At 42.4% G+C, this 24,839-nt stretch overlaps 1 protein-coding gene across 2 annotated transcripts in view; it reads left to right on the top strand.

Moving 5' to 3' along the window:
• ARHGAP4 (Rho GTPase activating protein 4) overlaps nt 1–24,839 on the top strand; it is a 66,446-nt gene that overhangs the window by 19,124 nt on the left and 22,483 nt on the right. For both annotated transcript variants that reach the window (XM_070741380.1, XM_070741379.1), the window contains exons 2-10: nt 1,120–1,315; nt 6,746–6,908; nt 11,210–11,272; nt 12,939–13,130; nt 18,398–18,526; nt 20,174–20,395; nt 20,490–20,591; nt 20,885–21,079; nt 21,876–21,960. In XM_070741380.1, coding sequence (XP_070597481.1) covers nt 1,120–1,315; nt 6,746–6,908; nt 11,210–11,272; nt 12,939–13,130; nt 18,398–18,526; nt 20,174–20,395; nt 20,490–20,591; nt 20,885–21,079; nt 21,876–21,960 — 1,347 coding nt within the window. The remainder of the gene's footprint in view (nt 1–1,119; nt 1,316–6,745; nt 6,909–11,209; nt 11,273–12,938; nt 13,131–18,397; nt 18,527–20,173; nt 20,396–20,489; nt 20,592–20,884; nt 21,080–21,875; nt 21,961–24,839) is intronic.

The following is a 24,839-nucleotide window of genomic DNA, read 5'->3' as shown; positions in this document are numbered from 1 at the left end:
TCCAGACCTTGACAGCCTCCAGCCACATTACTTCCACTGCTTCACTGAGCGGACACGGGGTGGAAATGTACAGCTGAGTATCGTCAGCGTACTGGTGGTAACTCACCCCGTGCTCTTGGATGATCTCACTGTTACATTAATATATATATACAGTAATACCTATAGATACGAGCTGCTCTACATGCAAGTATTTCAAGATACGAGCCACGAGGGGAGGGACATTTCTGTTCCAGTCCCGAGCTCAAATTCGGGATATCAGCCGAGCGTCCACTAGGTGGCGCAAGAATCCTTGCTTTTGGTTATCTCGGAGGGGCAAAACAACGTCTAAAGCGATTTGTTCCAGATATGAGTTGCCTCGACATACAAGCTCCTTTCTGGAACGAATTATGCTCGTATCTAGGGGTACTACTGTATATTATAAATAATATGGAATAGAATTATTAAAAAAAGAATGTAAATGGAGGGACAAAATGAAATGTGAATGACAGAAATTACAATAATTTTAAAATTATTTTAAATACTTAAATTGAATTGTTGAATTGTCTCACAGCAAATTGTCCCATGGTGAGTTAGCCAGGGTGAGTTGGCTGTGCCGAGTTGGCCGCAGCAACTTGGCTGCATCAAATTGTCCCATTCCACCTGAGATATCCTAATGTTGCGTCAAATACAGTAACGGTTTGATTTAGGCCTGGAAACTGCATCAATAATGAATGCAACAACGTCAGAATTGGTGTTACTTGGCATGGGTAGGGTTATCCCACCAATAGTTTAGCCACATATTTTGTATCAGTTGCATCATCCAAATTGTGTTGAAAGAGAACTATCTTCACATAAATTACATTATAAGTAACTGAGTGGTAATCAAGGTTGGATTTACTTTCGGAGGGCCTTCTGATCCAGGTAAGGTGGTAACTGGTGTATCAGTCAAGGCTGCGTGAAGGATGTCTGGTCATGGTTTCCACCTGCTATTGAAGTAGGTGTCATGGGTTCAGAAAAGACCCACAAACCAACATTTTCAAGGTGTGCAACTCCCACCAGAGCGAGAAAATGCCTCCAACCTACAGAAACTCTTGTTCTCCAAACCCTTCTTCTCTGCTATAATCTGTGCTTCTCTTTCAGAAATGCGCTGGCAGATGGGGGAGCAAGTCCGAGGTCTTGACTCTCAGGCAGAGAGTCGACAGCAGTTGCTCCAAGATGTGGCTGACTTCCTGCGCCGGAAGGCTGAAGTGGAACAAGAATATTCCAGAGGCCTGGAGAAATTGTCTGAACGTTTCTCGGCTAAGATACGTGGCTCCAAGGAGCATCAGAATTTCAGGTTAGAGTCTTTGGATTCTTGGGGTGGGGTGGGGGGTGGAGGAGTGAACAGATGTTGAGAAGGAATTTCCACAGAGATAACTTGAGGGTGATGGTTGTGTGGGAAGGAGCTGGAAAAAAAAAGGTTAGAGACACCATTAAACAGTAAGTGTCAAGAGTTTGACCCTTGGAGCTTTCCTGGCAAGGTCTTTATTGGAGTCCATTTTGTGTGTAAGTGAGTGCAGTGGTGATTACAGTAGTACCTCGTGATATGAACCCCTCGTCATACAAACTTTTCGAGATACGAACCCGGGGTTCGGAATTTTTTTGCCTCTTCTTACGAACTTTTTTCGCCTTATGAACCTGTCGCTGCGAACACTGAACCCGGAAGTTAGGCAAAAGTTTGGGTTCAGGTTCGGGAGGCTGCCGAGAAGCGCCGCCACCCAGCTGTCACCTTCTGAAACAGCAGGGGGTCTTCTCGGCGATCTCCCAAATGCCGAACCCAGAAGTTCAGCAAAAGTTCGGGTTCGGCGTTCGGGTTTGGGAGAATGCCAAGAAGCACCGCTGCCTGGCTGTCACCTTTGCAGAAGAGCCGTGGAGCTGTCGGCCAGTCGGGAGGCTCAAACGGAGGTGGGGAATCCCGACAGGGAATTCCAGGGGCGGAGCTTTGACGTCACGGAGACGTTCTTCCTGGCCGGCTGAAACATGGACTCCAGGAAGGACGTCTCCGTGATGTCAAAGCTCCGCCCCTGGAATTCCCTATTGGGATTCCCCACCTCCGTTTGAGCCTCCCGACCGGCTAACAGCTCCACGGCTCTTCTGCAAAGGTGAAGCCGAGCGGCGGCGCTTCTCGGCGTTCTCCTGAACCCCAACCTTTGCCGAACTTCTGGGTTTGGCATTCGGGAGAATGCTGAGAAGCCCCCTGCTGTTTCGGAAGGTGACAGCTGGGCGGCGGCACTTCTTGGCGTTCTCCTGAACCCGAACATTTGCCGAACTTCCGGATTCGACGTTCGGGAGAACGCCAAGAAGCGCCTGGCTGTTTCAAAAGGTGACAGCTGGGCGGCGCTGCCTAGCGGAGCACCGTTTTTGCTATTTTATTTTATTTTTGCTTGCACACATTAATCAGCTTTACATTGTTTCCTATGGGAAACATTGTTTCGTCTTACGAACTTTTCACCTTACGAACCTCCTCCTGGAACCAATTAAGTTCGTAAGACGAGGTATCACTGTATATATATATTATTATATGTCGCAGACATCACAGCAAGTAACTGTACAGGAAGAAGTAGAAAGTTCATGAGTTGGTAACCAGTAATCCCACACTTGGAGGCAACCATTGTTGGAATGTTTCTTATTAGCCCAGTTTCCTCTCAGTGTGTTTAGGGCCATGCTATCATGCCTCATCCCTGCCCCTTCTCCTTTTTGTTAGAAAACTGATTAATCTTTCCCAGCCTTCCAATCTCTTGGGAGAGCTAGAGATATGAAATGCAGTCCGTCTCATAATCCCTTTGACCTTTTACCCATTCTTCAGTCAATACCGCAGTTCAGTTTTAGTGGAGCTCTTCATAACACGTGAATCAGTGTCATACTACTCATAGAAAACTCCGGGGGGGTTGACTTTTTTCTGCCAGGTAAGGCAGACCCTCCTGTCGGGAATATTTCATAAAGCAAATTGAAAATAAACAACATCGACTTATATTTTATGTAACAGCATATGAAGCAATGATTGATTAAAAAAAAAATCCTATTAAAAAAATCCCTGGATATTTGAAGGATAATAGTCAGGTGAATAGGTTGAAGCAAATGTGATGCTTGACATGAGTGAGCCATGTGCTTATAACTAAGTGCAGTACAAATATAGAATAAAACATTGATTAATACTTTAATATAATTGTGGTGTAATTGATTGGAATATCATAATGTATAAACAGGATGTCCAAATGAAAAGGTCTAGACTAGGATATATAATATTAGGGACGGGGTGGCTCAGCGGCTTAATGTTCCTGGGGTTTTAGATTAATTAATTTTAAACTAATTGGATTTAGGATGTTATATTGTTCTTTTTATATGTTTTTATATTAAATATTTTTATTAAGTTTTTTTGACAAAGCAACACATAAACAACATTTAACATTTACATTTCCCTATGTACAAAAAACAAAAGTTGATTTTTATATGTTTTAAGCCACCCAGAGTCCTCGCAGAAGGGTGGCATATAAATCAAACAAACAAACAAACAAACAAACAAAAAATAAATGAATAAATAAATAAATAAATAAAACACCGAGCTTGTCAATCAGAAGTTTGGCAGTTCAGCGGTTCGAATCCCTAGCGCCGCGTAATGAAGTAAGCTCCTGTTATTTGTTCCAGGTTCTGCCAGTTTGAAAGCACGTAAAAAAATGCAAGTAGAAAAATAGGTACCATTTTATTGGGAAGATAACAGTGCTCTGTGCTCCTTTGGCATTTAATCACGCTGGCCACATGACCACAGAGACCTCTTTGGACCGCGCTGAAGCGGAAACGACTTGGATGCAAGTGCAGGGGAACCTTTACCTTTTAATATAACATCAATCTGTATTCATTTGCCTAGTTTAGGCAAGAAAACCAGATGAGTGACACAGAGCCAGTCCCTCTCTCCTAGCCATGTGAAGAAAATGTATCATATCCAAGAAATACCCTTTCTTAAGAGCAGTTTTGATATTGTTAAGGAGAGCCAGATTTTGCTTATTTTATTTTTAAAAACAATATTTCTGGAGGTGGCCAGTGTTGGGTATTTTGATTATTATTAATATTATTTGTATTAGCAGAGTTCAGCTGGCTTAATTTGCAGTGGAGTTAGCATGGCAAGAAATAACGAGTCTGCGGAGAGGGGCGGCATACAAATCTAAATAATAAATAAATAAATAAATAAATAAATAATAACACGTGGTTCAGAATCCCATTTGTTAGCAATGAATGATCACTCCTTCATAAAGATGAAAAATACAATCTTTACTTACAATTATGTTGATTCATGCAATTGATAGATTGCAGGCAGATAAGTTTATATTCCAGTCCATATTAATAACTTCTGGATGGTCCCATGTGTGAGGATGGCTTTGGATTTCATCTTATACATGTGTCCTCAGCCGAGGACAATGGAGCACACAGGAGTTCAGAAGAAGGTAGAAGAGGTAGAAGAGAAGGGGGGGAGTATCTACTCTGCAGAGGTTTATATAGCCTGCAGGGTATCTGCCCCTTTTGGTCATCAAAAGGTGACACACTGGTAAGTTAATTGCGACCTGACCATAGAGATGTATTTACAAGACAGTGCAAGCATGTAGTAGAGTAGTTAAACCCAACAGCCAGCAGTGGAGAAAACAACTGATGGGATGGCAGATGAAGGAAAGTGGATCGCTGATGGTGGCAGTTAAGTCTGAATATATCGGGAGGGTTGATGACATCATCTGCAACTAAATTTGTGTAACTCTATATTATATTCAACAGTTTATCCTGGAGGATGTAAATGCTTTATGTTATGACTAGGTTGAAAGCAAGTTTGGTCAAGTGGTTAAGTCACCAGGATAGAAACAGATCTTGGGTTCTATTCCTGCCTTAGGCATAAAAAGCAGCTGGGTGGCCTTGAGCCAGTCACTTTCTCTCATCTCTAGGAAGCAGGCAATGACAAACCACTTCTGAAAAATCTTGCTAAGAAAATTGCAGGGAGTGGTCCAGGAAGTCTCCAAGAATCAGACACAATAGAACGGGGGAAAATGACTAAGTTACCTCACAAGCAATGCTTGGTTTGATGTACCAGTGCAATGTCAGCACACAAACAGGAGTTCCCTTTGTGAGGAAAAAAAGCCCATGTAGATACAGATTATGATAATTGATTTGAGCAGCAGGAAAAGTGAAAAATGCCTAAATTTTGTTACTACATTTAATAACCATTATCAACCACGTTTGATTTTTTTTTTAATGTATGCACTTCTTTCAGCTTAGAAACATAGAAACATAGAAGACTGACGGCAGAAAAAGACCTCATGGTGGACCAGTCTAGTCTGCCCTTATACTATTTCCTGTATTTTATCTTACAATGGATATATGTTTATCCCAGGCATGTTTAAATTCAGTTACTGTGGATTTACCAACCATGTCTGCTGGAAGTTTGTTCCAAGGATCTACTACTCTTTCAGTGAAATAATATTTTCTCACATTGCTTTTGATCTTTCCCCCAACTAACTTCAGATTGTGTTCCCTTGTTCTTGTGTTCACTTTCCTATTAAAAACACTTCCCTCCTGAACCTTATTTAACCCTTTAACATATTTAAATGTTTCGATCATGTCCCCCCTTTTCTTTCTGTCCTCCAGACTATACAGATTGAGTTCATTGAGTCTTTCCTGATACGTTTTATGCTTAAGACCTTCCACCATTAAGGCATCTGTAGTGTAAATAGTTGAAACACAACATAGCAGATCCATGTTAGACTATAACCAGTAATAGTTTGTAAAGCCCGTTGCTTCCGCGTGCACAGAAGCGTCTGGGGTCGGTGGGCGGAGCCACCCGCGGCCACTGCTACCGATTTGTAGATCTGGGTCATACCCATCACTGGCTATAGCCATGTTGTGATCATTGTGGTCATGTCCAAATGGCTTAGGAATGATCACAATTGGCACACTAAATGTGGTTGTGCAAACAAACTCCTTGCCACTGTTGCAACTATGGAGAGGCAGCTTTGGATCTCTCCCACCCCACAGACCTCCTCTTTCAGAGGGAGTACAAACTAGAACAGGATAATCACAGTCCCAGAGATCAGATACTTCCTTACAGCTTTTCTACCTTGTGGATGGTACTACTTAATTTTAGACAGTTGGCCTTCATCTAGCACTGTGATGGCGAACCTATGGCACGTGTGCCAGAAGTAGCACATAGAGCCATATCAGTGGGCACGCACGCTCAGGTCCGGCACATTTTCAGGCTTTTTGGGCCCACTAGGAGTCAGGAACCAGCCTGTTTTCAGCCTCTGGAGGGGGTGGGGAAGGCCCGATTTTTGTTCTCCTCAAGCTCCAGAGCCTTTCTACGAGCCTGGGGAAGGTGAAAATGGCCTTCACTACCCCACCCTGGAGATCCTCTGGAGGCTGGAAAAGTTGTGTGTGTGTTATGCATGCATGCGCAGGTGAGTTCACACGGCATTATGGGTGTGGCCATGCACGTATATGACTCCCTGGCGACTCCCCTTTTTGGCACGCGAACCAAAGACGTTTTGCCATCATTGATCTAGCACATTATCAGACTTGGCCAAGACCAGTTTCAGGAACTCATTACACCCTTAGAGTTAAATGGTGAGCAAAAATAGAACCAATGTAATGCAAATAAGGAAGAGAAATAAAAAATGATACAAGCTAAGGGTGCAGATACTAAGTGCGTTATTCCTGCAGTCAAAGATTAAAAGGCTTCCCTTTTTACATGCAGGAAGGACCAGAATCTCCCTTCACCTTTGAATTGCTGGTATACAATCCTCAATCAGACGCGGCAGGCAAGCCGGGACCATGGAGCACTGAGTGAAATCTACACAGGGCATTTGGTGCTTCGGTTGGTGCACATCAGTGAAGATGTTGGGCGATTGGCCCGGAAAGTAAGTGCTTTGGAGTGAGATCAAGATGGATTCCATCCTCAGGTTGCCTTGATAGGCCTACAGAGTCCTAGGCTTGAACAAAGGCCTCTTCTTTGTAGCCTATATTGTCCCCTGTCTTTGCTCTTGCTGGAATCACCCTTTGCCATCAGCCAATTATTGTTCCTAATTGGAATGGGGGAATTAAGACATCTCCCCCAGGCTTTTATATTTTATGTTTGGTATGTATGTGCTGTATGGTTTTTAATTGTTGGGGTTTTATATATCTTTTTCATTATTAGATTTGTTCTATTGCTATACTGCTTTTTATTACTGTTGTGAGCCGCCCCGAGTCTTCGGAGAGGGGCGGCATACAAATCTAATAAATTATTATTAAATTATTATTATTAATTGAAAAGGGAAAATGGACAAAGAGAAGAGTTTTTATGATTCTCTAGCATCTGTGTCAGAATATTTTCCCTAGTCTTCTCCTGATCAATTCAGACGTTGGGCTAATGCAGGGGGAGGCAAAGTTGACTCTTCTATGACTGGTGGACTTCAGCTCCCAGAATTCCTGAGCCAAATCATGATAGCTCAGGAATTCTGGGAGTTGAAGTCCACATGTCATAGAAGAGCCAACTTTGCTTCACCCTGGGCTAATGTTTCTGTGACTGTTAAGTAATCATGGGAAATGTTTTCTCAGATCCGATTCCTTACCTGGCAGAGCAATGCTTGGTAACCTGGAACATGGTGGCGAAGTACCAGCACCAAATGGGATGGGTGATGTGCATGAGACACATGCTAGTATGGAGAATGGCTTAAATATTATACTCTGAGCCCAATGTACTATTTGTATTCAGTATCTCCTTGTGATCTCTGCGTGCAACCCCATTCCCTCTGAGCTTTGTATCTTGCTCACCAAAGGTTCAAAGTCATGCACAATAATTTCCAAGTTTTTATTTTAGAGTTCTTACACTAAACTACCTTCTAGACCCTGTTCTGAAAACAATGTGCTCACAAATCCAGCAGTTTGCAAGCCTTTCCTTTGTCAATGTCTCACAATTCTTGATTATTTAAGTCTTACCTACTGTTCTGCCGGTGTCCCAACTGCCCGTAATTACAGGGTAATTAGTCCCAAACAGACACACACCCCACGATAGAAGGAAAACAAAAGGTCTTTATCAACAGAAAAGCAGAAACAACTCCCTTTTTAAATGGCAAAGGGATTTTCTGATACACACAAGGCACAGGTTAAATGCAATCCAATTTCTCACCCAGTAACTGGGAAATTGAGTCCAATTCCAAAGTCCAGAAATTCCACACACAGTCTTGAACAGGGAAACAGCAAAACCACGATCTTGACGAAACTATGAAGCAGATAAACTTCCACGAGGTTAAACCAGCACGCTGCTCTTTTTATCTGTAGCACTAATTACAGCAACCCCACCCACCCACAGGTGGCCTCACTTATCTCCTGTAATAATCCTTCAGTTGTTCTCTCCTATGCATCACTCTACGTATGCGTGGGTCCTTCATAAGTTCTTGTTCAGAATCCAGGGATGATAAGGATGACTGATCTCCTCCTGGGCTGTCTGCCAAACTCCCCTCTTCCCTGTCACTCACACTTCCTTGATCAGAGGAGACTTCGTCAGCAGATTCTATTGGGAGCAAAACAGACCTGTGGCATGTGGATGTTTCCCCCACATCCACCTCCACATTCCTTGGGGCAGGAGCTGGGCCAGAGCTAACCACAACACCTACAGGCAAAGAAACTGAAAAGGACAACCATATTCAGTAGATGAACATTTGCCATTTAAAAAGTATAAGGTGGTTCAGCACTTACTAAGCCTCCCTAGATGAGAACATTATAATTAAGAACTCTAAAAGAGAAGAAAATGGAGTGGCCAAGCCCAAATGCTCCCATCAAGTGTAGCACAAAAGAGACAAACCCATCAGGTAATCTGTCCTCTTACAGGATTCAGGTATTGCTATCTGCAGTCCAAGGTTGATCCAGTGGGATTGTTAAGAAGGTATTAGCCCTGCTAGATAAATCAGGCCAGGAAAGAGTTTTTTGTGATCCTTTTGTGATTAAATATTTTATCCTGGAGGTTACAAATTATTTATGTAAGAAATTTATTTATTTATTTTATTTATTATTTGGATTTGTATGCCGCCCCTCTCCGAAGACTCGGGGCGGCTCACAACAAGTGAAAAACAATCCAATACATAATCCAATTAATTAAAATATTAAAAGTTTAAAAAAAACCCTATACTAACATACACACACACAAGCATACCATGTATAAATTCAGCGGGCCCAGGGGAAGATGTTTAGTTTCCCCATGCCTGACGGCAAAGGTGGGTTTTGAGAAGTTTACGGAAGGCAGGAAGAGTAGGGGCAGTTCTGATCTCCGGGGGGAGTTGGTTCCAGAGAGTCGGTGCCGCCACAGAGAAGGCTCTCCCCCTGGGGCCCGCCAACCGACATTGTTTAGTTGACGGGACCCGGAGGAGGCCCACTCTGTGGGACCTAATCGGTCGCTGGGATTCGTGCGGCAGAAGGCGGTCTCGGAGATATTCTGGTCCGATGCCATGAAGGGCTTTAAAGGTCATAACCAACACTTTGAATTGTGACCGGAAACTGATCGGCAGCCAATGCAGACTGCGGAGTGATGGTGGAACATGGGCATACCTGGGTAAGCCCATGACTGCTCTCGCAGCTGCATTCTGCACGATCTGAAGTTTCCGAACACTTTTCAAAGGTAGCCCCATGTAGAGAGCATTACAGTAGTCGAACCTCGAGGTGATGAGGGCATGAGTGACTGTGAGCAATGAGTCCCGGTCCAGATAGGGCCGCAACTGGTGCACCAGGCGAACCTGGGCAAACGCCCCCCTCGCCACAGCTGAGAGATGGTTTTCTAATGTGAGCTGTGGATCGAGGAGGACGCCCAAGTTGCGGACCCTCTCTGAGGGGGTCAATAATTCCCCCCCCCCAGGGTAATGGACGGACAGATGGGATTGTCCTTGGGAGGCAAAACCCACAGCCACTCCGTCTTATTCGGGTTGAGCTTGAGTCTGTTGACACCCGTCCAGGCCCCAACAGCCTCCAGGCACCGGCACATCACTTCCACCGCTTCGTTGACTGGGCATACTAGAATTCTATTTTACAGATATAGAGAACCAGTTTGATGTAATGGTTAAGGTATTAGCTTAGAAACCAGGAGACTGTGAGTTCCATTCCCAACTGAGGTTCAAAGCCAGCTGGGTGACTTTGGGCCAGTTACTCTCTCTCAGACCTAAGAGACTTCCAAAACCTTACCAAGAAAACTGCAGGGAGCTGTGCAGGCAGTTGCCAGGAGTCAAAAATTGAACTATAAGGGGGACATTGGACATTTTACCATCTGTTGTCAACAAATCACAGTTCTCTGAGCATAGGGAGCCTGCAAAACACAGCTTTTGTGGTGGGGTTTTTTTTGTGACAAGTTACCATATTTTGGGGGGTATAAGATGCACTTTAGTTTTGGGGGAGGAAAATAGGAGGAAAATCTGCCTATCGGGTATTCATCTGGCTAGCATCCTTAGTCTGGTCAGCTTCAGCACATTATTTTATCTCCTGATTAGGACCTGAAAAAACATTCTTCAGAGCAAGTAGCAATGAAAAAAGCCTGCAAAGACTTAGGGTTGGAAAGAACCTTAAGTAGCAATGAAAAAAACTGCAAGTTGGGAAGATTATTAGTGCCTCATTAGGGCTGAACAAAAATATTTGAAACAGCTACATTCAGAGTATAAGACACACCCAAATTTTCAGCCTCTTTTAGGGGGGGGAAATGCATTTTATACTCCAAAAATACAGTATTTTTTAAAGACCTTACTTCTTTGAGGTTAGACATACACCATTACAAAACAGGAAACGATGTTTTCCTATTCCATGTAAATTTGTTTGCATTCAACCATTTTTTGCTAGGATAGTCTGTAGTTGACTAGCTGGCCTTTATGGGTTTTTTTTAAAGCATGAGTTGACTGCTTATGCAAATCCTTTCTGTTATTGGAGGGAAGCCAAGAACCGCCTAAGCATTTGAAGCCCTATCCTTTAGTCACTGAAAATCTTTGTTAATTACTGCAATGTTTATGATTATTCTCAAAGGTTCCTTGCTGGATTGCAACTGTATTTCCATAACAATAAGGATTAAATAGTTTTCTTAAAAATCAAAGCTGAGATTGTTAGCCTGCTGCAATAACAATGTATCTGTTTTCCCCTATCATTGATTAGACCATGTGCACCCAGGATGCCCTATCTTAATCTTTCCTCCCTTTTCCTCCCTGGTCAGAGCAAAGAGATGGAACAGCAAATGCAGGATGAGCTCCTGAAGGCAATTTCAGAGTTGCAGATGGTAAGTGGGGAAGAAAGGGTCCCTTTCCTGCAGGTGTCATCTCATTTAGTCTCTAACACAAGGGTGTCAAACTCAAGGCCTGGGGTCCAGATCTGGTCTGCAGGGTGCTTAGATTGGGCCCGCTGGGCTGCCGTGGAAACAGCAAAGCTGTCAAGGTTCCAGATAACATCCAAACTAAATCAGAGTACATGTCAAAGTACTCCTCAAAGTTCAAATTTATTTCCGGAGCCCTCCTGACACCTATACAGGAAAACCTGGATCTGAGTTTCCTACTCAGTTGACAGTTCACATCCCTTGTCCCCCACCCACAAACTTGTCACGTTGCCCACTCAGATTGTGCCAACGTGGCCAGTCCTCCTTCCACTTCCTCCCAGGTGGGTGGGCATAGGATGTCCTTGAACCACTCAAAATAATGCTTTGTGGTTGCATCTTTTCCCTCCTGAAAATCACCCCTCCCAAGTTCCCATAAACATCAAGTCTTCTATAGTGTCGCAAGCCGTTAATTTATCACCAACTTCTTCACCGGCTTGACAGGCGGCCTCCCCTCAAGAAAAAAGCGTATCCTGCAGTGGAGAGCCCACGGTGCCTCGGAGCTCCATTTTCGCTGACAGATGGTTGCCGGAGGCCGTCACAGCCTAAAACGGAGCTTGCGAGCCTGTTTTTGCTGGCAGAGTAGTCAGCCCTCCACGGACATCTGCGACATGAGTGACGTCAAGCTGGCCATCCCCACTCTGGCCATGCCCCACCTCCAGCCCCACCGAGGTCAAACACAATCCTGATGCGTCCCTCAATGAAATTGAGTTTAACACCCCTTCTCTAACAGGATAGGGCAAATGGCAATAATATAATATAATGACTCAGCCATTTTGCAGCAGTAGACATTCAAGAGTCTTTGTGTTTATTCTAAGACTGAGATGCCCCTTTCCCCAGACTATGCATTTAGAGTAGAAGCGGCCATCAAGTGTAACCCTTTGCTCGGAGCTATTCTTGACAGATGGCTGTTTAGTGTTGGTTTGAACACCACCATCTCTCTAGGCAGCTGATGTTGCTGTCCAAGAGCTCAGGAAGGATCTGAGTTGGAAAATCAATTTTCCTGAAATGTAAACCCATAATTTTATATTCTGTTTTCTGGATTGAGAAAGTACAAGCCTGGCCTCCTCCTTTGTGCCATCCTTTCATTCATTTATCCGTGGAGTCTGCGGAGAGGGGCGGCATACAAATCTGATAAATAAATAAATAAATAAATAAATTTAATTAGTGCTGTTATATCCACTCTCCCTTATTTTTTCTGGAGACTAAAAAAATCCAGTCTCCTTAAATCATACATCCCAATGCTTAGTTTCTAGTTCCCAGTCATATTGATTGCCTTTCTTTGAGCCAGTTTCAATTTTTATGAATCCTCTTTATTTGGGGTGCCCCAAGATGGATACAGTTCTTGAAATGGGGACGGATGAAAGCAGAATTCAATAGAGCTGAATAGTTTCCTCGCATGATTTGAAAAGTATACTTCTGAAGAGGTAATCTAAAACCACCTTTGCCTTTTTTGTAGCCACATTTTATTGTTGGCTAAAATTCTGATTATTTACTCCTCTAATGATTAAGATTTGTCCTTCTTTCTTAACAAAGTTTGGCAAGTTCAAGCTCATCAGCTTTTGTCTATTCATAGGCTATGAAGTCATACCAGACCTACCGCATTGATTGCCTGAATGCCGAGGCCAAGCTGCGTGAGGCTGAACGGCAAGAGGAGAAGCGCAGCGGCGGAAAGCATTCAGATCCTAGTGGATCCCCAGGTGGGGCTGGACTTGACAAAACTCCCCGTCGCACTTCACTTCGGAAAGTGGAGCGCCTCCTGGAAAAGGTAGCTAGAAGATGGAGGTGGGAGTGTTGGAAATTTTGATCATGGATCAAAATGTGACTGGTTCTTTTGATAAAGATGCTAGTACTGTTCACTGAATATACTAGGACTTATATTGGAGTAAATATGTTGGGGCTATCAACCTGTTCACACGGCATGTTTAACTGGATCAGGACAAAAGCCATTTGCATAACATGTGTGCATTAACTCTTAGTTTTTTTGTGGGTTAGTGTGTTTTATGAATACATTCGGCTTCTTTGTGGCTCACTATATTGGGTGAGAAATGCAGAAGTATGAGTGCAACCCATAAATCCTAATCTTCCCTTCCCATTTTGAACTGGAGAGGTTTGGGGAAGAGAGAACTTAAGTGTTTTGTCTTTCGAAGCGGCAACTTGTGTAGCTTTTCATTCCAGCTTCAGATTTGGAGCAGAGATAGGGAGCAAGAGATGACCAGAGGCCCCCTTTCAAATCTCCCCACAGAAGAGGGAAAAGTTTTGAGAGATCACAGATAGGCTGGCAATTGAGGCCAACCCCTATGACCATTTGAGCCAGTAAGTTCAGACCACAAACCACTTCCTGTTCTTTTGGTTCTTTTTTTTCTGCTGCTGGTGGGCCGATATGAAACCTTTGTGACCATGGTGGAGGCAGGTTGGTCCCATCTGACAAAGCTGTTTCTAAACAATAAAACCGATAGCAATTGTCTTTAAGGGAACACTAGCAAAGTTACAAGTCTCCCCTACCAAGCACACGGTTGTTCCAACATTCACAAAAATCCCTTAATCATTTTAGAATGTCAGTGCAAAGGGAGATCATTCAGATACCAGCCTATTGAGTTTGCTAGAATTTCCTTTACGGGCCTTAGATATTTGGAAGAAAGACATAAGATTTGCCTTCCTTATAGTCACGGAAAATATATCAGTCTCAACATCTTGCACCTAAATGAGGTGCATGTTGTATCTTTATAGCTTTCCTTCTTGATCTGATTACCAATTGTCATAGATTATATTCCTTGATTCCATTTAGAAACATAGAAACATAGAAACATAGAAGTCTGACGGCAGAAAAAGACCTCATGGTCCATCTAGTCTGCCCTTATACTATTTTCTGTATTTTATCTTAGGATGGATATATGTTTATCCCAGGCATGTTTAAATTCAGTTACTGTGGATTTATCTACCACATCTGCTGGAAGTTTGTTCCAAGGATCTACTACTCTTTCAGTAAAATAATATTTTCTCATGTTGCTTTTGATCTTTCCCCCAACTAACTTCAGATTGTGTCCCCTTGTTCTTGTGTTCACTTTCCTATTAAAAACACTTCCCTCCTGGACCTTATTTAACCCTTTAATATATTTAAATGTTTCGATCATGTACCCCCTTTTCCTTCTGTCCTCCAGACTATACAGATTGAGTTCATTAAGTCTTTCCTGATACGTTTTATGCTTAAGACCTTCCACCATTCTTGTAGCCCGTCTTTGGACCCGTTCAATTTTGTCAATATCTTTTTGTAGGTGAGGTCTCCAGAACTGAACACAGTATTCCAAATGTGGTCTCACCAGCATTCTATATAGTGGGATCATAATCTCCCTCTTCCTGCTTGTTATACCTCTAGCTATGCAGCCAAGCATCCTACTTGCTTTCCCTACCGCCTGACTGCACTGTTCACCCATTTTGAGACTGTCAGAAATCACTACCCCTAAATCCTTTTCTTTTGAAGTATTTGCCAACACTGAACTGCCAATACAATACTCAGATTGAGGATTCCTTTTCCCCAAGTGCATTATTTTACATTTGGAAACATTAAACTGCAGTTTCCATTGCTTAGACCATTTATCTAGTAAAGCTAAATCATTTACCATATTACAGACGCCTCCAGGAATATCAACCCTATTGCACACTTTAGAGTCATCGGCAAATAGGCAAACCTTCCCTACCAAACCTTCCCCTATGTCACTCACAAATATATTAAAAAGAATAGGACCCAGAACAGATCCTTGTGGCACACCGCTTGTAACCTGACTCTGCTCAGAATACTCGCCATTAACAATAACTCTCTGATGTCTACGCTTCAGCCAGCTGCAAATCCATTGAACTATCCAAGGATTAAGTCCAATCTTCACTAATTTATCTATCAGCTCTTTATGTGGAACCGTATCAAAGGCTTTGCTGAAGTCCAGGTAGGCAATATCCACGGCACCACCTTCATCCAACACCTTTGTGACATAGTCAAAGAAATCAATGAGATTAGTCTGACATGATTTGCCTTCAGTAAAGCCATGCTGATTTGGGTCTAATAAGTTATTGTTTTTTAGGTGCTGATTTATCCTCTTTTTGAGTAGAGTCTCCATCATTTTAACTACAACTGATGTCAAGCTAACTGGCCTGTAGTTACCAGCTTCTTCTCTACTGCCCTTCTTGTGAATAGGCACAACACTGGCCATTCTCCAATCCTCCGGAACTTCTCCTGTTAACAAGGATTGGTTAAACAAATCAGTCAGGGGGGTAGCAATGACAGATCTGAGTTCTTTAAGAACTCTGAGGTGGATGCCATCTGGACCCATTGCCTTATTTATCTTTAATCGTTCAAGTTCTTCTAAGACATCGGCTTCTAAGATCACTGGAGCTGAATCCGTACAGCTGGAAGCAATGCTATATCCCTCTATAGTATTATTTTGTAAGGTGTCTTTTGAGAAAACTGAACAGAAGTAGCTATTGAAATGGTCAGCGATCTCCTTATTCCCATTAATGCATGTATTATTCCCGGTACTAAGCTTCGTGATGCCGCAGTTTTTCTTCTTCTTATCAATATATCTGAAGAAGGTTTTATCCCCCTTCTTTACAGATTTGGCAATTTCTTCCTCTTTTGAGGCTTTAGCAGCATATATTATCTGTTTCGCCTCCTTCTGTCTCATTTTATATACCTCCCTATCAGCTATACTTCCAGACTAGATAGCGCTTACTGCCTTTAGTTCATATTGTATGTTTTTTATTGTTGTTTCCCCCCTAAAATATTTCAGTTTGTGTTTTAATTGACTTGTACAGCTTAAATGTTGTATGTAGAAAAAAAATTATCTTGGTCTGATTTTTTTTAATGCCTCAAAAGTTGCCATTTTAACAATGGAAACGATGGAATTGTTGGGGTTGTGCGAGGCAGACAGGGTGCTTGCACTGTTCCTACTCACAGTGCCTGTATCCCAAGAAATAGGATAGGCATTGTTGGATTTCTATGTTATTTATGGTTATAAGTGATGTTCTTCACTTTATACAGCAGAGACTCTTAGTAGCAGAACCGTGCTTCAATGTATATTGGGGTACAAATACAATGACTCCAATGTAAATCTTACTTCTTACTTTTATTTCTTCTTTTCTCATTGAACTTGTTTCATATTTACACAAATAATCAACTTGACAGTATAACTATATTTCTCTATACATCTGCTCTCTCTGATGCAGATTCACCAACAGTCAGTATACGAATCCCCAAGAATTCTATCTTCCAACTGCCAAAACTGACCGCATGCCAGTATGCAAATTAGCTCTCTCTCAACACTATCCCAGTGTTTCTCAAACTTGGCCATTTGAAGATGTGCAGACTTCAACTCCCAGAATTCCCCAGCCAGCGTTGCTGGCTGGGGAATTCTGGGAGTTGAAGTCCGCACATCTTCAAATGGCCAAGGTTGAAAAACACTGCTCTATCCCCTTTTTCCAAGCTAATTTGAGGCATCCCTCAAATTACAACCAATTGCTTAGCAACCATTTGAAGTTATAATAGATTTCAAAAAAAGCTACCTATGAACTGTCCTTGAAATTACAACTGCCACGCACTCCTTTTCGTGGTCATGGGGCTGCATTTCAGGTGCTTGGCATACGCTTTGCATTTACAACTGACTGCGGCATGCTGCTGTCGTGTGAAGCCAGCAGAAAATGGCAAAAAACCACCCCACTCATTGGATATGTTAGATTTGCTTAATGATTGCAGTATCTCTACTATGGTCATACAACAATCACAAAATTGAGACCAGTTACCATGGTGCCTTGACTCATGAATGCAGTGCCCTTACAGTAAAGATTTTGGCCTTCTTTGTGGTTGTAAGTCAAACTGTATGAACTATATACAGTAGATCTGGAATCCCACCGTAATAGAAACAGAAACATAGAAGTCTGACAGCAGAAAAAGACCTCATGGTCCATCTAGTCTGCCCTTATACTATTTTCTGTATTTTATCTTAGGATGGATATATTTTTATCCCAGGCATGTTTAAATTCAGTTACTGTGGATTTATCTACCACGTCTGCTGGAAGTTTGTTCCAAGGATCTACTACTCTTTCAGTAAAATAATATTTTCTCATGTTGCTTTTGATCTTTCCCCCAACTAACTTCAGATTGTGTCCCCTTGTTCTTGTGTTCACTTTCCTATTAAAAACACTTCCCTCCTGGACCTTATTTAACCCTTTGATATATTTAAATGGTTCGATCATGTCCCCCCTTTTCCTTCTGTCCTCCAGACTATACAGATTGAGTTCATTAAGTCTTTCCTGATACGTTTTATGCTTATGACCTTCCACCATTCTTGCAGCCTGTCTTTGGACCCGTTCAGTTTTGTCAGTATCTTTTTGTAGGTGAGGTCTCCAGAACTGACAGAGTATTCCAAATGTGGTCTCACCAGCACTCTATACAGCGGGATCACAATCTCCCTCTTCCTGCTTGTTATAGCTCTAGCTATGCAGCCAAGCATCCTACTTGCTTTCCATACTTATGAACACCGCTCTGCCCACATTTTTTTCAATTATTGAATGCAATTTCTTACTAAATGACAACTACGTTAACTCCGGTGTAATCCTCATTATTTCAAATATATCCATCAGTTTAAAAATGGTCAGGGAAGATCCCCTGCAATAGAATTTTATTCTGAAATCACCAGATTTTCCTAGTTTTGCAAAAGTTATGGGAAAGTGGATTGCCAGGGGACGAAGGCATCCTCAAGGGGTCTAATGGGAAGGAAGAAATAGTTAGCTGTCACTCCCCAGCTACCTATTGAATAAAATTGCTGCTGATTTCTTTAATGATTTCAGAAATGATCTTCTTCTTCCTTCTTGCTCAGTGATTTATCATACAACTGTTAAAATCAGGCTATGGAGGAGGTTGTTCCCTTTATGAGCAATTGTTGCCATTATTTATCAGGAAAAAATGATGTTTGCAAAATTACTAAGTGGAGGAAAGAAGGAGGGAGAGTTTGGAATTTTAACCTAAGGATTTCTTGATCTTCACAGAGACAGTCTAAATTCCTGGAAAGCAAGCTGAAGTGTGCCAAGGCTCGGAATGATTACTTGTTGACTCTACATACTGCTAACTCAGCCATGAGCAACTACTATGTACGCGATGTTGCCGACCTGCTAGATGTGAGTCATTTCTCCCCATGCCCATCAGCAACATAGGGGTTAGAACTAAAACGTCAACCGAATGCCTTTGGTTTTGCCTATATGGATTCCTTTTGTCACTGTTTATGCAAGGTCACGAGTCCATGTATATATCAAATGTACAGTGATACTTCTACCTAAGAACGCCTCTAATGAACAAACTTTTCTAGTCAAGAACCAGGTGTTCAAGATTTTTTTGCCTCTTCTCAAGAACCATTTTCTACTTACAAACCCGAGCCTCCGAAACTGTAACCGGAAAAGGCAGGGAGAAGCCTCTATGGGGCCTCTCTAGGAATCTCCTGGGAGGAAACAGGGCCGGAAAAGGCAGGGAGAAGCCTCCATGGGGCCTCTCTAGGAATCTCCTGGGAGGAAACAGGGCCTCCACCCTCCCTGTGGTTTCTCCAATTGCACACACTATTTGCTTTTACATTGATTCCTATGGGAAAAAATTGCTTCTTCTTACAAAGTTTTCTGCTCAAGAACCTGGTCGCAAGATGAATTAAGTTCGCAAGTAGAGGTACCACTGTATATTGGTCTTCCAGTGTAACTTCATGGCCTGTCTAAAGTATCCTGCATCCTTCTGTATAGTGGGAATGTTGAAATTGCTCATAGGTTTCATGCACTCTCTTCACAGAACTATAATTTTTTTTAAAAAAATGGAGAAGGAGAGTATGCATCAGTATTAAAACTGGATCAAAACTATGGGACATAGATACTTTTTAAAATCCCCAACCCCTGGTCTGTGGGTTGATGCTGGGCTGCAGCCCATTGGAAACCAGGTGTGCAAGGGACAGGCAAGCCTGCATGCCCAGCTGCCTTTGTGCAAGCGGTGCACACACACATGAAACCATCCCCTCTTCTTCCTATTGCCACCGCTGCTGCCAGTCTCCAGAGCCAGAAAGGTTGGGGACCACTGTTTTAAAAGATACAGTATAGAGAAGTTAGCTAGTTTCCTGTAACTCTTGAATGTGGTGTTGTGGGGTTGTTTTCTTGGAAAAGGCAGCACCTGCCATATTTTAACAGCTATTTTAATGGGGGCATTCTTCATTTTAAAATGATATACGTTTAGTCCTTACAGATGAAAATGGAAAGCTTGAAAAAGATACTGGAGTAATTTCTGCTAACCAACTAAAATAGGGTTACCATATCTTGGTTATAAAATTTCGGATGACTATTCGGTGACAATAAGAAGTTGGAGTTTTCCGTAGCTCTCTGCTGCACTAGGATATAATTGTCTTAATTGAAATGTTAATTTCTGATATGAAACTTCAAGGGCATTCTACTTTGACTGTCTTTTCCCCCCTGTGGTCCTAAACCATGAAATGTTATACATTTCTAATCTTACCCACAAAATTCCAAATCGTGCAGAGTTTCTTCCTTTCTTACAGAACCTATTGCACACTTTATCATGGCTTCCCCCCCTACACTATTACCAATTGCATAACTTGACCTGCATTTAAAGCAGATAGTCATTTGCATGTCATAGAAAAGATGCACCAGCAACAAAAGCTGTGCTAGTTGTGTCATTGAACAACCATTGGAAAAGACAATAGAGATCGGTCAGCTGTGGAACCTAATGACCATTAGGCGGGTCTGATAACTAAAGATACTTTTATCATATGATTCCAGTGTTTTGACCTTGGCTTCCACCTGTCGCTGGGCAAAGTACTGAGGACCTACCTAGCCGCAGAGTCACGGGCCCAAGCATCTTGGCAACAAGGCCTGTGCGCCATTGAAGGGACGGTTGATGCTTTGGATCCATTGGGAGATAAGTCCAGGATGATGGAGGCCAACCCTGCAGCCTATTGCCCTCCTATGTCCTTTGACTACCAGCCTCATGAAGGTGATGAGGTGAGATGATCCCTGGCTGCTTCTTCTACATTTTTTTTGCTTTCTGCTCAGGATGGCCCCTATCCTTTCTTTTCTGTAATTTTTCTAACTTCAGGTATCTGAAGTCCGGGCAGAGGGTCCCCTGAGAAATGAACTAGTTTCCCGTTTCCAGCACATCCAGTCCCGACTCAATTCCATCACCCTGGAGACAGATGAAGTAGGTATCAATAGAGAGCGAGGTGCAGTTGATGGAGGGAGGGGGGACGGGCAGGAATTAATTTCAACTTCAAAAATCAGTTTCATTAATTTTGGGAACTGCAAAGGAGAAGTGCCGGGGAGGGGGAAATTCTAGCAGTTCTCCCTGCAACTGGCCGTCCTGCAGGTGCCTTTCTCACTCCCTTAGTGCTAGAGTGGAATTCCTGGGATTCATCAGAACGAAGCTGGGCTCTTAGGAAGACCTTTCTGTTGTAGAAGTCCCCCTGGTATAGAAATGTCTATTTTCTTTCACAGGTCAACAAGACTCTGAAGGCCACCCTGCAAAGTCTGATAGATCTTTTGACAGCAGAGGAGCCAGAGGCACTTGATGCCTTTCAAGGCTGTCAGTCTACAGAGTCACTCAAGTCCACAGGTTCTGATGCTGGTGGGAAGCAGGCATTGGCGAAACGCCGGGCCAACCAGCAGGACACGGAAAGCTTCTATATCATGGTAGAATCCTAGATACCTTAAAGAATTAACCTTATTGCGCCCTTAATGTGCAGTCATAAAGACGAGGACAGCATAACCTAATACATTGAGATAGTTGTCTTTATTTAAATTAATCTAGATTTTACTGGAACTTGTTTATGATAACTCGGGGTCACTTTTGTTATTGCTAGGTCTATTAGTTATGATGATTTCTCTATGAAATCACGGTTAGGATGTTACCCTGAACTAATCCCTGCTTCAGCATCTGTCTGGCATCTTCACAGATTTTCTGAGCAAGACCTATTGCTAGAGGCCCTTCCTTCAGCCCCTTTCTAGAAACATAGGCAAAAAGAAAGTGGCTTTGGATTTTGTCTCCCGTTAGTGGAGAAACACAAAATATAAATTTGCTGTAAAATGAATAATCTCTGACCTGATTTGGTACTATAGAGACCTGGAGTAAAAAAATAAAGTGATAAAAGATTGATTTGAGCGAAAACCAGTTTCTGATTTGTTTGTTCAATAGTGGAATGCCTTCTAGTTTTGAAATGGATGATTTAGCTCTTTGCAATTATCAAAGTAATCTAGAAAAGTGACGGGGCTACTTTCTTGCATTCTAAATAGCTGGCTAGACTCTAAATATTTGTGAAGGATGAAGGATACGTTCTGTCCCATTCAGTCTTTCTGGTATGGTTCCAGTTTGTTGAAAGCTTCAGAAAGACGTCTTGAATTTGATCAGTATAATAGAGGAACTTATCCTACTTGGCCCAATCTCCTACTGCTTTCTTTGATAATGGATTTCATGCTATCTCTTGCACAGAAATTTAAAGAATATCTCTCTGGACGAAGCATTCAAACAAAACTGCAAGCAAAGCATGACCAGATGAAGGAAGCGATAGAGAAAGGTGAAGTGTGAAATAGACAATATCCATACTCTTTGATTCAGTGTTCCCTCTAATTTTTTTTTGGGGGGGGCGGAAAAGTATAGTGTCTGAGCGGCAGTCCCTTTGGGACTGGGCGGCACAGAAATAATAAATAAATAAATAAATAAATACAGTGATCCCTCGAGTTTCGCGTCCTCGAGCATCGCGAAAGGGCTATATCGCGAGTTTTCAACCCGGAAGTAAACTCCACCATCTGCGCATGCGTGCCTTTTTTCTATGGCCACGCATGCGTAGATGGTGGAGTTTCCCGCCGGGCAGATAAGCTGCTGGGCGGCTTCCCTGGGTCTTCCCCCTCTTGCCCCGGTAAGACCCCAGCGGCGGCGCGAGCAACGGCGTGGGCGGGCGGGCGGCACGCGCGGGGACACCCCAGCTCTGCTTCCCAGCTGGGAAGCGGCCCCAGCAACGGCGTGGGCGGGCGGGCGGCACGCGCGCTGGGAAACCCCAGGCGCGAGCAACGGGGTGGGTGGGCGAAGGGCGGGCGGCGGTGGAAGTAAAAACACCATCTGCGCATGCGCAGATGGTGTTTTTACTTCCGCACCGCTACTTCGCGAAAAATCGATCATCGCTTGGGGTCCTGGAACGGGACCCTCGCGATGATCGAGGGACCACTTGTAAATAAATAAACACACAAACAAACAAACAAACAAACAAATAAAAAACCCACCCTGTTTTGCCTCAGAGAATTTCAAAATAAAATACTGTACTGTGTGTCTATAACAGTGAGCTCATAATAGGGCAACTCTATCAATATCAAAATGCCACTTAAATAGTTGAGCTAGTTTCAAACTAGATTTTGATTTTCTTTCTCTCTTCCTTACTCCCATTCTTTTTCTTTCTCTTTTCCTTCCTCTCTTTTTTCTATCTGTTTCTCTCTCTTTCTCGCTTCCTCTCTCTCTCCTTCCCTCTAACTCTTTCCCTCTCGGCTTCTGGGCAGGTTTGGAAAACTCTGAGTTGATGATGATTTTTAAGTGAGCGATTGCTCACTGCTCAGCTTAGAGGGAACTATGCTTTGATTAGAAGCCTATTATTGGTCTTTATTATATTTGTCCATCTATCACGCCCACTCACCCTCGCACCCATCTGTCCATCCAGCTTCTAAGAACTTGAGAAACACTCAGTAATATTTAAAATAATAAATCACTTTGCCATGATTTCTCCCAGAATACCCTCAAAATTACGGGTTGCTGAAATAGTTTGCCTTGGTACATTTTTTCAATTAATTTCTGATCTGAAGGTTCTTTTTGGAAAAGGTGGTGGGAATTGTTTGATTGTTTTCACTTAAGGGAAGAAACAGCAGTTTATTGGGGAGTTGTATTCCCTTCTGTAATACACACACACACACACACACACACTCATACACACCGACTCACAGTGTATGTTTTGAATCCTCAATGTTAATAGCTCTTTGAGTGACAAAATCTTTGATTCTCTCCTTAATGGCTTTCCTTTGTCATATTTACTTGATCAAATAGAAGTTCTGTGCTTTGTTGAAACTATTATTTCAAAAACCTTATACAGTGGTACCTTGGTTCTCGACCACAATCCGTTCCAGAAGTGTGGTTGAGAACCGATTTGGTTGAGAACCGAATTAATTTATCCCATAGGAAATAATGGAAATGGATTTAATTGGTTCCCAGCCCATTGACTTGCTGGGAACCAATTAAATCTACAGTATTTCCTCTATTTCCTATGGGATAAGGATCTGAGGGGACGGGGTGAGAGGGAATGGGAGTCGGAATCCCGACATGCCCCTCCTGGCCGCCCTCTTAACAGCCTCCCAGTCTCTACCTTGTAACTGCTCCAAGCTGCAGGAAGGGTAGGGCTGGCTGCAATACCAGCAGTTTTGGGGGGCTCCTTTCCTCAGCGGTTCAGTTTGGTACCTCCAGGCAGCTGCACCAACTTTTTCCTTCCCGGCAGCGACGGCTCCGGCGGCTTACCTTCATCACATGACATTCCTGACGCTGCTCCTCCTCGTAGGGAAGCTGCCGGAGCCGCCGCCGGCGGGAAAAAAGCAATGGTGAGTAACTATTCCTTGCTCTCTCTGCATTGGTATTTTGTGGTAGTTGCTGTCCTTGCTTGGATAGGATCTAATAATGTGTTATGAGGCAGAGCTAGACAGGAATTCTTTTTCTATCTGTCTATCTTTCTATCTATCTATTTTTCTATCTAACTATTTTTCTATCTATCTATCTATCTATCTATCTATCTATCTATCTATCTATCTATCTATCTATCTGTATCTATTTCTATCTATCTATCTATCTATTTTTCTATCTGTCTGTCTGTCTATCTATCTTTCTATCTATCTGTATCTATCTATCTATCTATCATCTATCTATCTATCTGTATCTATTTCTATCTATCTATTTTTCTATCTTTCTATCTATCTATTTTTCTATCTATCTATTTTTCTTTCTATCTATCTATCTATCTGTATCTATTTCTATCTATCTATCTATCTATCTATCTATCTATCTATCTATCTATCTATCTATCTATCTATCTATCTATCTATCTATCTATCTATCTATTTTTCTGTCTGTCTGTCTGTCTATCTATCTTTCTATCTATATCTATCTATCTATCTATCTATCTATCTATCTATCTATCTATCTATCTATCTATCTATCTATCTATCTATCTATCTATTTGGTTTTTTATGCTGATAACCTCACAGCAGCTAATGCTGAAGCTCTTCTTTGGATACACTTATTTATTTGTTTGTTTGTTTGTTTATTTATTTAATTGGATTTGTATGCAATCCCTCGCCAAGGACTCAGGGTGGCTCACAGCATATATAAAAACAGAACAATAATGTAAATCCAATTAATGATGAGAAG

Source organism: Erythrolamprus reginae, chromosome 2, assembly GCF_031021105.1.
Source record: "Erythrolamprus reginae isolate rEryReg1 chromosome 2, rEryReg1.hap1, whole genome shotgun sequence".
Classification (NCBI taxonomy): domain Eukaryota; kingdom Metazoa; phylum Chordata; class Lepidosauria; order Squamata; family Dipsadidae; genus Erythrolamprus; species Erythrolamprus reginae.
Note: the sequence above shows the minus strand (reverse complement) of the source record. Positions and strands in the feature narration are given on the sequence as shown.